Source organism: Vanacampus margaritifer, chromosome 3 (genome assembly GCF_051991255.1).
Source record: "Vanacampus margaritifer isolate UIUO_Vmar chromosome 3, RoL_Vmar_1.0, whole genome shotgun sequence".
NCBI classification, from domain to species: domain Eukaryota; kingdom Metazoa; phylum Chordata; class Actinopteri; order Syngnathiformes; family Syngnathidae; genus Vanacampus; species Vanacampus margaritifer.
In genome coordinates, this window is record NC_135434.1 from 1,782,746 (window position 1) to 1,794,607 (window position 11,862).

Sequence of the window (11,862 nt, forward strand, 5' to 3'; positions counted from 1 at the left end):
GAGCGTTATATGATGATCATATACTTGCAGTCAATGGCATAATTGCTTGAGTCTTTTGTTTTTAATGAAAAAAAGGAATGTAAACATACTTTATTATACATTTATAATTAATGACATTTATTTATGTGACGACACTGATCAGGTTGTTTCTCAGGTAAATATCACTATGCAACACTTATGAGTTTTTTTTTGTGTGTGTTTTTTTTTTTTATATAAATCTCTGCCCGAGCTAATTTTAGAACAGCCCCTTGTGCTACTCATGTAACCCTTCCGTTTGGGGACTACCTGTTGCCTGCTGGCATCTACATTGGTGACCACTGGTATAATTATTATTATTATCCAACGTATTATTATTATCATATGAGGCAAGTCTACATGGCCACAAGTAAATACTGTAATAATAACAATAATAAACCCCACACGTCTTATATCACGGGTGTGCGGATTTATAACAATACAAACACAACATTTGATACAATTTAAAAAGTATACAGTATATCTTAATGACTATGTACGAACGTAAAGCAAAACAATAAAAAACAATGCAAATGCCGAAACAAGTTGACTTTCCAAATCTCGAGCTCTGCACACCGTCCTTAAACGCAACACAAGAGCCGCCCCAGCTCTTCGGATTTGATCCTCCTTTTTAATCGTTTGCGCGTGTGTGGGCGCGCGCCCGTCACACACACTGACAGCCTGCCGTACCTGGAACAGCCGAGACACACGGCAGCAAAGAAGACGGGAATAATGTCTTTTTTTCCCCCTCAGTCCAATGTGCACTCCAGGCTGAGTGGCGGGACTCGAACGCGTGAACGTGCAACAAGTGAGTGAAGGAGCAAGTGCGGAACTCCGCAAAACCTCCCGCTGCGATGTCGCTGCTGTGTGTCAGAGGTGAGAGCGTCCATCTGCTTCAATGAATCGTTACAATGCAGTGCTAGTATTTGCTAGTTGTAAACGTCAAGTTTAAAACTCTGATTGTGCTTGAGGTGGTCCAACTGTCCAATTTAGAGGTAGTGATTTTCGTTGTCATAAAAGAGGACACGCGTTTCTGTGTTACTATAGGCTATAACTATTATATTTACTATTAAAAGTATTACCTCGGTAGAGTCCTCAGGCGTTTACCATCATTTATTGTTCAGGTGAATGCAAATGGAAATATTTTTTTGTTGAATATTTGTCTACATGCTTATTGACACATTTACGTTTTAAAAATACAAGTAAAACTGGTTATATGACAGATATCAGGAAGACCAAAAATGTTGAGAAAATACCCAGACACACACACACTAAGAAACGTGTACTTTCATTGACGCGTAAACACCAGACATATTTTAAACGCTTGCTAACATAATTAGCATGTAGGGAATTCATGTGAGAATAATTTCCTATGCGAAAAAACGCTCTGAAATCTAATGAAATCGGACCCAATTTGCCCCCTTTTGAGGTTCTAAAGTTTTTCAAATGGTCTGCAAGATCAGAGTGAGCCGGCGGCGGTTTTTTTGTTGTTGTCGCTTTGTCATCTCATCTGTGGAAACTCGTTTGTCAGTTGGCTGTGATTGATGCCTGAGGCCGGTTCGCTGCAAGACTTGTCGTCTGTTCGGGGCCGAGACTGCAGCTGGGTCCGGTTTTGGATCAATAAAACGTGTATTGTACGTCTTTCAGAGTGAATGTCTGAAAGACATTGATAGCTTGCTTTAAACGTGTCAAATGTTTCCCCGTGGAGACAAAAATAGCCAATGTTGACAAACCAGAAGAACGGCATCTTAACACTTGATCTTCCCTCCTTCGGCTTCTCAGGTCTGTTTTTTTGCTTTTATCTGTTCATTTTTCTTTTCGAGACAATTTACAACATTCACTTTTCACGTACACGAAAAGAAAAAGGGCTGCCGGATGACGCCGAAGCTTATTAATTCCCGTTCCCAGAATGCAATAGGACGCAGATAATCAAATTGGTCATTTGTCACATATCTAGTTGTGTGGATTATCAAGTTATTGATTGATGATAAAGTTTGTCTTCCCAATGGTCTTTGTTGATCAAAACGTTGATTTGTTCTCTTGTTGATCACTTTTGTCCAGTAGCATTGAGTCAGACTAGACTCAGCGGCCGCCGTCTGGGGGACCCTTCAAAAAATGATGTTTACAGTAAACTAAAAATGAAGTATGCATGCAATTTTTTGCTTACAGCTACAGAAGAATTTATATATATATATATATATATATTAAAATAGGAAGTGGCAGGTGAGAATAGGAAGTGACCACCATGAAGAGGCAGGTGAGAACAGGAAGTGAGGTCACAGCAGCATAAAATAAACAAGGAAGTAAGCTTCATGCGTGGTGGGACAGGGTGAGCGGGTAATCCCTTGGCCATCTGCTGTTGTGTGTGTGTGTGTGTGTGTGTGCGTGTGTGTGTGTGTGTGTGTGTGTGTGTTGGAATGTCCAGCTCACATGGGCCGGTCCTCTCATGATAATGCCACTTCCTGACCATCAAAGTCATCAGTGATGTCAGACGACCATGAAGGGGTCTTGAGGGCGTTCATGACAGCTGGTTTCCAAAAGATGATGATGCTAAAAATACATTCCTGCCAGTATGACCCTCTGTCAGGACCCTTGATAATAATAAAAAAAAAAAAGTGGATATTTTAGTGGTGACCAACCAGTAAGCAGACGTCAAAAACGTACCCAGCAACCATCAAATGTTGTCTTTCTATCTTTGCTAAAGCCCGATCTTTGCATGACTTGCTTAGCATAGCGTGCGCGCATTAAAGAATATGACATCATAATTCTCTGGCCATTTAATCCCATGCATGACTCATCTCATGATCAGATTACGGTTATTCCCTCTCTTTTTTTTGTTTTCAAAGCTTTTTTTTTTTTTACATAGACACATGGTCTCCCAGGCGGGGAAGCGAACCCACGCCAACCTGCATCGTAGGCAAGCGACGGCACCACTCCGTCACCTGGAGCCCTTTTTTCAAAGTCTAGAGGGTCCGTGTTGACTTTCGCTAAACGGGTCCTGCGGTTTAATGCGGTCCGCCTGTTAGCATGCTAGGTTAGCTTGCCGTTAGCCTCAGTGTGGCGCTTAAGGCATTATCCTGTCAGGATTATCTGTTTGCAAACGCTGGCCCGCTGTCACACAATCGCAAGCACATGCACACTTGTGACCCGCTTCTACCGCCGTCTAATCTCACCGTGGCCCAAAGCCACGCTGACCTTTGATGCCCACGAAGATGTCTGACTCAACTTTGACGACTGCAGCCAGTAGGCATTGCCACCGACTCCACCTACAAACGATTTATTTGCTTACTTACCTGGCCACTTACCGACCTACTAACATCTACCAACTGACCTTAATTTCATTTGAACAATTTCCTACTGATGAACTGACCATACCTAGTTACCAACTACCAACTTTCCTGTCTACATACTGATCTTGCCTACCTCGCTACTTTAGCTACTAGTAGCTACTGTTGCGCGGTAGCCTACCAATGTGTCCATCCTTCCTACCCAGCTGCAAAACCCATTTCTCACTACTCCATCACCAGGCCACTCAAGGCCCCCAAATGATAATAACAATGTGCACTATATAAAGAAATACTATGGATTCGATTACAATTTGTATATTATATTAGATTAGCTGCGGCTAATGGTTGCATGCCAACTAGAGGTACAAGTGTAATCCAGGTCCAGAAAGTCAAAAGCCTGCCACAGTTTGTCTTAGCCCCTGGTGCTATCTAGCTAGCTCCCTAGCAGGTAAACAAGCTCCCTAGCTAGTTAACTCTTTGACTGCCAAAAACGTTAAATAACGTTTAGTAAAATCCTATGGAGGAGTGCCAAAGACGTTAAAAGACGTTTTTTTCTCATAACAGGTGAAACTAACCATTTTCTATTGTTGACTACTGAAGAAAGGAATAAGGTAGAAACAAACTTTTTTTTCTGATGGAAGATGAGAGTCCAATCTTTTTTTGGCAGTATGTGCGTTTCCATAGTCCAAACACATAATTTTCTATGGACCTTGAAAGATCAGTCAAAATGCTTAAAATCGGCTGGCACCCACGGCATCCCTTTTCTGAAAACGTCTGGCAGTCAAAGAGCTAGCTAGCACAACAACTAAAACAATTAGCGATAAGGGCTAAAGCCAAACCGTGGCAGGGTTTTTTACTTTCTGGATCTAGATTTGCCGCCTCTGCTCTTGCTTGGTTTTCTCGGCACGTCCTTCACTTTTCGACCATGATTGAATAAATGTCCAAGTGGATTTGCATGGAAGCCTGAGTGCGATAACCACTTTAGCTTTAATTGCCAATGAACTTTTTCCACGTTAAATGTCATTTCACATTTGCACTGCACAAAGATGCCGTTGGTTAGGAAGCCACAAGTTAAGTTTGGTCTCACAATGATCATGTTTGTTTGACAACATTTTAACAGCAACTTGATGTTAACGTTTGCCCCCCCCCCCTTTTTTTTTTTTCTTTCTCCACAGTGAAGAAAGCCAAACTTCACGGGCTTCCAGGTGAGAGCTCTTTGTTTTCGTTTCCTCTTTCATCTTTCTTTGCAGGAAGAGAACCGTGATCTTTTATAGTTCTAGTAGTCGGTACTCGGGCGGTATCATCGTGGCCCGGCAGAATGAGTCTTTAAGACAGCAATAGAACATTCAACCTCATTTGGACATAGCTGACGCTGATCCACTGTCAAATTCTGATTAGCTTTGTCTAACCATAATACGCTGGCCTTAACCAAGGGTTTGAATTTGGCATGTGACTCAAGGTGGTTCGTTTCTGGTAGACTGCGTTTGCTCATGGGTATTGGCAGGATAAGTAGTAATTAAGAGTCATTTTTGTAGAATGTCTTCTAGCCGGTTGTCGTTGGCGCTCGATCAGTAGAATTGTGAATTGTCCTTTAGGGACTTGGGTATTGGTTCTGTCCCCTCGCTCAAAATGCTTTTGCAGTTGGGTCAGACATGACAGAAGAAAAAGAGGCCTTCCAGTCTGCTGTTCCACTTTAGCAAACTTGATCTGATTTTTGCTAATAAGCGATATGTTTGGTCACCCGGGGGGGAGCGGACGCTCAAATCCCAGAGGCGGGATGGGATGTCCCTGGAGATGATTGGCCTGGAAAATGTGTCACTCCCTAAATGAGTCTGGCAATCATTTTGATTTTGATTTTCCTTGCCATCTCAGCTGAGTTTTACAATGACACTTGAGCTCTTAACTTGAGGTCCATTATTGTTTTCCGAGACTTTGAAAATACAGTTCCGGAAGCCAGTTCCACACAATGAAATGAAATTTGGCAGAATTTCATAAGCGCTACAAAAAAAAAAAACTACAAAAATTGTGGCAACCAATCACAGCGCAGCTGCAGAAAACAGGTGAGCTGTGATTGGTCGATGACAGAGCTCTGCGCAACTGTGATGTCATCTTCAGTCGACAGCAAGTGGGAAAATGGCCGCCCGTTGAGATGGATAAAAACGGCTGGATTTTGCTTCCTAACTCTTCTTCCACAAATGTAATATTAATCAGAATGTCATGTTTTGATTAGTGAGGTCACGTATAACATATTATTGTCAAGAAAAGACTTCCACTTTAAGCAGCCATTTTTGGGTCCGATTTTGAGGGATCCTTTGAATGTTTTGAAAATTCAGCCCCCGAAGCCAGTTAAATGTTCTAACATGACATTTGGTAGGCACCTATCATGAGTGCACCAACCAGAAAGTCTCAAGAAGCCCAAAACAAAAGGGAAGAACGCCATTTTGGTTTTAAGCAGCCGTTTTCGGGTCATGTTGGCCATTTGGTTTTGCACTAAAGAACTCGTTTACATGCAGTCAATATGAAACCATGTGAAGATTCTCTCCCCCATTCCCAATGCTCCCATCACTGGTAATAGAGCATTCGCTACCCACCGAGCGCCGACTAAATGTCATCTCGGCGGGCCGCGCTGCACACAACCATGTGTGACCAAAATATAACTTATTTATTTTCATAAGTGGTCCACTCTTAATCATAAATGACGCACGCTGCTCCCCCCCCCCCGCCCCCCACCCCCTAGAGAGGCCTACTGCATGCTGGGATACGTCCTGCTGCTCATTGAAGGAAAGTGAATATTAAGAAAATATATAAACAGGGGAAAAAATAAACAGCATGTGTCACGATTGTGTAAATGGCGAAGTGAATGATGGATGATTCGCCATCAACTCTTTCACACGCCTGTCACTAACCTTTAACATTTAATTCTGCATGTCACAAGAATTCCGCGCAGTGAACACACAACAGGGAAATTGTCTCTTCTCATAGCTCTAGTCGGCGCTCGAGTAGTAGAATTCTGGTCCTCGGAGACACACAATTAATGCAGTGCAACTAAATCATCTAAAATTAATCTCATAGGTTTAGTCAACACTGGAGCAGAAGATTTGTGGTTCAGCAAGGAGCCGCTCATCCATTGTTAGCACAAATTTTGCTTTGTCAACATTCAGAATTCATTCAGGAATAGCTATGTTTAGCATTAGCGTCCAATTCGCTATAACGGCAAGCCTTAACCAAATTTCCCAGAAAAGTCGCTCATGCTCTTTTGTGTGTTTGGCAAAAAGCCTGCTTTTATTTACCCCAAATAAAGTATAAAGTAGGGAACTTGCTTAAAAGACAAAAGACAACAATGATGTCTTCTCATTCTAGTCGGTCCTCAAGCAGTAGAATTATGGTCTTTGGACACAAAACAACACATGATGTAGTAAACATCTGCTTAAAAAGAACAAGACAAATATGATCTGTTAGAATAAACGTACATAAGTTATCCCATATTTACTCTTATAGTGTTGCAAAACATGACTTATGCTCTTGCAGCTGCAGGACAGGAAGTGTGCCAAGATAACGGCTGAAACACTTTGCGGATGAACTGTTGAACTTTGACTGTTGAAACCTTCAGTGTCAAAGAAAGACACGTCTGTATTATTATCTGCATAATGACTCCTATCCTTCAAAGTTGCTGCTGTGTGTGCCCCCTCCCCTTTAGAGCAGCAATATTGGTGTCAACTAGGGAAAATCGTATTAAGGACTCGGCGGAGTGTGCTCAGAACGGGTAGGAGATTTTAATCTGTGCACATCTCCGTCCACTCTTCCTTCCATGTCTGTTGTTTATTAAACGTTCTGGGTTGACTGAACCGGACATGATCTCTTCTCCTCGTTCTAGTCGGCACTCGAGCAGTAAAATTCCAGCCCAGCCTGGGCCATGTTTACGACACCTGCTCTCAGGAAATCCGATCATTCATTTTTAAAACGTGTTTCTGTGACTTCTTTTGTCTTTACAGATAAGTTCAACGCCTACGTGACACTAAAGGTTCAGAATGTGAAGAGTACGACCATCGCGGTGCGCGGCAACCAGCCGTGCTGGGAGCAAGACTTCATGTTGTGAGTAGAAAACAGATGCTAAATGCTAACAGAAGCAGCTAACTTAGATTTTTGTCGAAACAACTTCCTATTGAAGTTGACGAGGCGCGACGCCAGTGGTTGTGCTCCGAGGACCCCCCGTGGCTGAGTGGTGCTAACATGCTAATTAGCGGCCCTTGTCTCATTAGCGGCGGGTGGGCGGCGGTTGGCGGGGGCTGTTTTTGTGAGTGGCCCCCTCCAAATGACATGTGTCAATCAAACACCAAAAAAAAGGCAGGGAAATGTGCACGCGTTTTGTGTGTACACGCACACGCGCACACACACCAGCTGTGATGACTGACAACCAAAGTTAGACGGCATGAACATCATGAATATGCAAATAAGGAGGAGACTGCCTGGATGCTGCTTCTGTCTTCAAACCTCAAATTGTATTTTGGGCAACCAAATTGAACGCCAATGAATAAAAAGTTATATTTTGGCATAAATATTATGCTTCTTTTTCTCAAAACAAAACATTTGATGACAAAAATTATGTTTCTAACACGGATCACCTTCATTTAAAAAAAAAAAATAGAAACATACATGTTTCAAGGAGTTGGTGACATGTCCACTAGGGTGGATAACGTGCATTTGAGCGATTGATGAATATATTTTTGTAAGAAAAGAATAGTTTGATTTTTAACATTGTGTTCACATACTATTAACATATTTCAAACATGCATTGCAGAAACATTTACCCCCCAAAAAATGAACTTTTTATGAAGTAGACAGTAATTTTCTTTTTTTCTGGCAACCATTCATCATCACCGGCACTGCCGCTGTCGTCATCCCCACTTGAGTCCGATGGTAAATGGTCGACTATCCTGTAGGTTTTGCTAGCATGTTCTGCTCCTGACCGCTACAAAACATAAGGACCAGAATCCTTATTCTCATGTGAGGACTGAGACCCATAAAATATTGCTATAATAAAAATGACAATGATGATTTAGTATTTCAAGTATTTTCAAAAGCAACAAAGCTACAGCAACACTAAGTTGTAGTCACAATACAGCTAATGATGTCCAATTTAGTGGGCTCATGATCAATCGCAATTTCTTCAAATGACAAAATCAATATTTGGATATTTTAACAATTATATTACTCCTTATTTGTTGCTTGATGTCCCAATATATTTTTTACTTGCAATGACCCTGATTCCTTCCTTGTATGTCACATCTGAAATTCTGTCGGCCATCTTGTTGTTGGGTCTTTCTTTTTTTTTTTTGCACTTACAAACGTTGACCACTGGATGGCAGTGTATGTCAAAACTACACTAGTGTCCACTGGAGTGGCTAATAGCAAAGATTCATCTAAGTAGGAGAAAACAACGTCCTAATAGCTGTCCACTGTAGTAGCCACTATCTGTGAAAGGGTTAATTTTTCACACACAAAAAAATATTGTTTTGCTTAATCAGCCTACTTTTTCAGGAATTAAATCCTCTTAAATATGTTCATAAAAGTCTTTCATTTGAATGTTATCATGAACGCTTTTGTTTTATAAGTGGAGGTACCGCCGTATTCATTTTTGTGTTTGTTGTGCAGTGAGATCAGTCATCAGGATTCCGGCCTGGTGGCAGAATTATGGAACAAGGGCTTAATTTGGGACACTTTGATAGGCACGGCGCTCCTACCGCTTGACGCCATTCGACAGTCCAACGAGGTAAGACAAACAGGCGCACTCGCGTACACACGCGCGCTCCTCTAATGTGTTGCGTGTGTTACAGGAGGGTCCCGGAGAATGGACTTGTCTGGACTCGGAGGTTCTGATGAGGGAAGACGAGATCTTCGGTACCACCAAGCCAACTTCGCATCAAGTGTTGCTGGACGCACGCTTCGAGATGCCTTTTGGTCAGTTTTGCTGACACAAAGCGCGACAACCTGACATGTTCAAAGAACCATTCCAGTCATCTAACACACACACACAGACAAAACAAATTCAAGCCTTGGTTAGAGTCTTACATTTAGCTTTCAAGACACATTTGACGTTCCAATTTTATAGGGTTTCAAGCCAAAGTCAGGCTTCTAAATGTAGGTTTTGCGCTTGGGTTAGGGTTTCAAATTGGGATTTCAAGTCAATGTTAGGGTTTTGATTGAGGGTTTAAAACCTGGGTTGGGGTTTCAAATTAAGGTTCCAAGGCAGGTTTGGCGTGAAAAAATAAAGTTGGGATTTTAAATTTGGATTTTAAACAAAGATTTGTGTTTCAGGCCAGGTGTAGGGTTTCAAATCAGGGCTTCAAGACAAGGTTTCAAAGTAGGGTTTCAAATTAGGGTTGTGTGTCCTTCCAGGTTGGGGTTTTTAACTCTTTGACTGCCAGACGTTTTCAGAAAAGGGATGCCGTGGGTGCCAGCCGATTTAAGCATTTTGACTGATCTTTCAAGGTCCACAGAAAATTATGTGTTTGGACTATGGAAACACACATACTACCAAATGAAAGATTGGACTCTCATCTTTCATCAGAAAAAAAAGTTTGTTTCTACCTTATTCCGTTTTTCAGTAATCAACAATAGAAAATGGTTAGTTTCACCTCTGTTTTGAAAAAAAAAAACGTCTTTTAACGTCTTTGGCACTCCTCCATAGGATTTTACTAAACGTTATATAACGTTTTTGGCAGTCAAAGAGTTAAACAAGGGTTACTGCTTTAAAGTAAGGTCACAAATTAGAGTTTGTCAGGGTTTGAAATTTGGGTTCCAAACCTGGGTTAAGTTTTCAAGTTACAATTTCAAGCAAGGTTTACAATTTCAAATTAGGGCTTAGTGAGTGAGTTGTACAGTATTACAGTATTTGTACAGTACATAGGCTTGTTGCATGATGCTGTATATTATAATGTCGAAAGATAATGTTCATATTTGTTGTTGGTTTTGTGTTGCAGACATTCCAGAGGACGAAGCTCAATATTGGACTCGCAAACTGGATCGCATTAACAACATGAACATTGACGAGCAGGACGTGAGTTGACTTTTCCTTCCGTGCATTCTGCTGACACCTGCAGGCAGACACTGCTCATTACAGTTATCAATATGATCACCGTGTTGAAGCATGAATATGAGTTCTGACTTTTTGTGTCAGTTTGCGCCGCATGACGACACCATTCACAGGGGACGGTTGGCGTCCGTGCCATCGCAGTGCTGTGAGTAGCCAATTTCCACATCCATATTCAGAATTCATGCACGCTCACCGGCCACTTCATTAGGTACACCACCTCATGTGATCCAGTGCAATTCATGCTTGCATGAGTGTCAATTTATTAGAAACATCCTCAGTTATGCATGTATTGTTTACATGTTGATGTTGGTTGGTGTCTGATGATTATTTTTGATTTTAAGATTTGGGTTTGAAGCATGCTTTGGCTTTCAAATTAGGGCTTTATGGTGAGGGTTTCAAACTAAGATTGGGGTTTTAAATAAGGGTCACGGCTTCAAGTTAGGGTTTCAAAACAAGGTTAGGATTTGAAAGAAGGGCTAGAGTTTTAAAGGTAGAGTAAAGGTTTTAAATAAGGTTTGGTTATGCTCATGTGAAAAGGAAGTTCAGCACCGTCTCCCATAAGATGAATGTACAGAATAAACTTCCTGTGGATCTTCTTCTTCCCTTGCTCCGTTTTTGGAGAAAACGTTCTAAAAAAGCCAAAGAAAAAGCATCACTATCATCATCATATCTTCTTGGTCATCATCATCATCATCATCATCACCATCATCGGTGGTCTTTATTTCCCTGAATGACCTTTCTTGTTCTTGTGGTTTTCCCGCTTGCTGGCCACCAGGCAACTGGACTTATTTTGGATGGACTGACCAGCAAAGTACGTACAGAGAATTCAAATTAGGGCTTCAAACCAGGGTTTGTGTTTTAACAAGGATTAGGATTTCAATCAGTTCAATTCAAGCTTGGATTTTGGCTTCATGCAATTCAAATTATTGGTTCAGTTGCAATACACATTTTCACCACTAGAGAGAAGCATTGCTCTAAATTGACTCCCATGTCTCAGTAGTCTGCATCCTTACTCAGAAATTGTTGGGCTGATTTAGCAATGCATGTAAACTTTATCAGACAAAAAAAAAACACACACAACAAAAAGCACGTTTGAATTTTTTTTTATATATTATTCTAAAGAAAAAACATGATGGCGATTGTGACTTTTTTACAAAAGTGCTACGTACCTTGTTGTTGTCTTTGTCGCAGCTTTTGACGACCATGACAGTGCAATGTATGACCATGACAGCGAAGCGGGTGTCCGAGTGCCGCCTCCACGCTACCACAATGCCTCACAGACCAACTCATCGGCCCACCAGTACCCCATCGGGGGCCGGGTCCAGCACCAGCAGCTCTTGCGGGACTCGGACTCGTTGCACAGCTTCGAGATGGAGCACCCAAACCTACGGAGTTCCAGGTAAAGATGAACTAACATGACTGTTTTTGTTCCTCATTCGGTGCTTTCTTTTCTGTCTTCCATGTTAA

At 41.6% G+C, this 11,862-nt stretch overlaps 1 protein-coding gene across 13 annotated transcripts in view; it reads left to right on the forward strand.

The window, feature by feature from the left end:
- Positions 1-626: 626 nt before the first annotated feature.
- Positions 627-11,862, forward strand: part of LOC144049512 (uncharacterized) — a 69,578-nt gene continuing 58,342 nt past the window's right edge. For 11 of the 13 annotated variants that reach the window (XR_013293585.1, XM_077562497.1, XM_077562503.1 and 8 more), the window contains exons 1-9: positions 627-891; positions 4,478-4,507; positions 7,295-7,394; positions 8,955-9,072; positions 9,137-9,260; positions 10,283-10,359; positions 10,480-10,540; positions 11,171-11,206; positions 11,587-11,794. Coding sequence is in view for 12 of the 13 variants with exons in the window: in XM_077562497.1 (XP_077418623.1) it covers positions 870-891; positions 4,478-4,507; positions 7,295-7,394; positions 8,955-9,072; positions 9,137-9,260; positions 10,283-10,359; positions 10,480-10,540; positions 11,171-11,206; positions 11,587-11,794 (776 nt within the window). In the remaining variant the exon portion in view is untranslated. Of the gene's footprint in view, positions 892-4,477; positions 4,508-7,294; positions 7,395-8,954; positions 9,073-9,136; positions 9,261-10,282; positions 10,360-10,479; positions 10,541-11,170; positions 11,207-11,586; positions 11,795-11,862 lie in introns of those variants that run through there. The other 2 variants (XM_077562500.1, XM_077562509.1) reach the window with 2 other exon arrangements.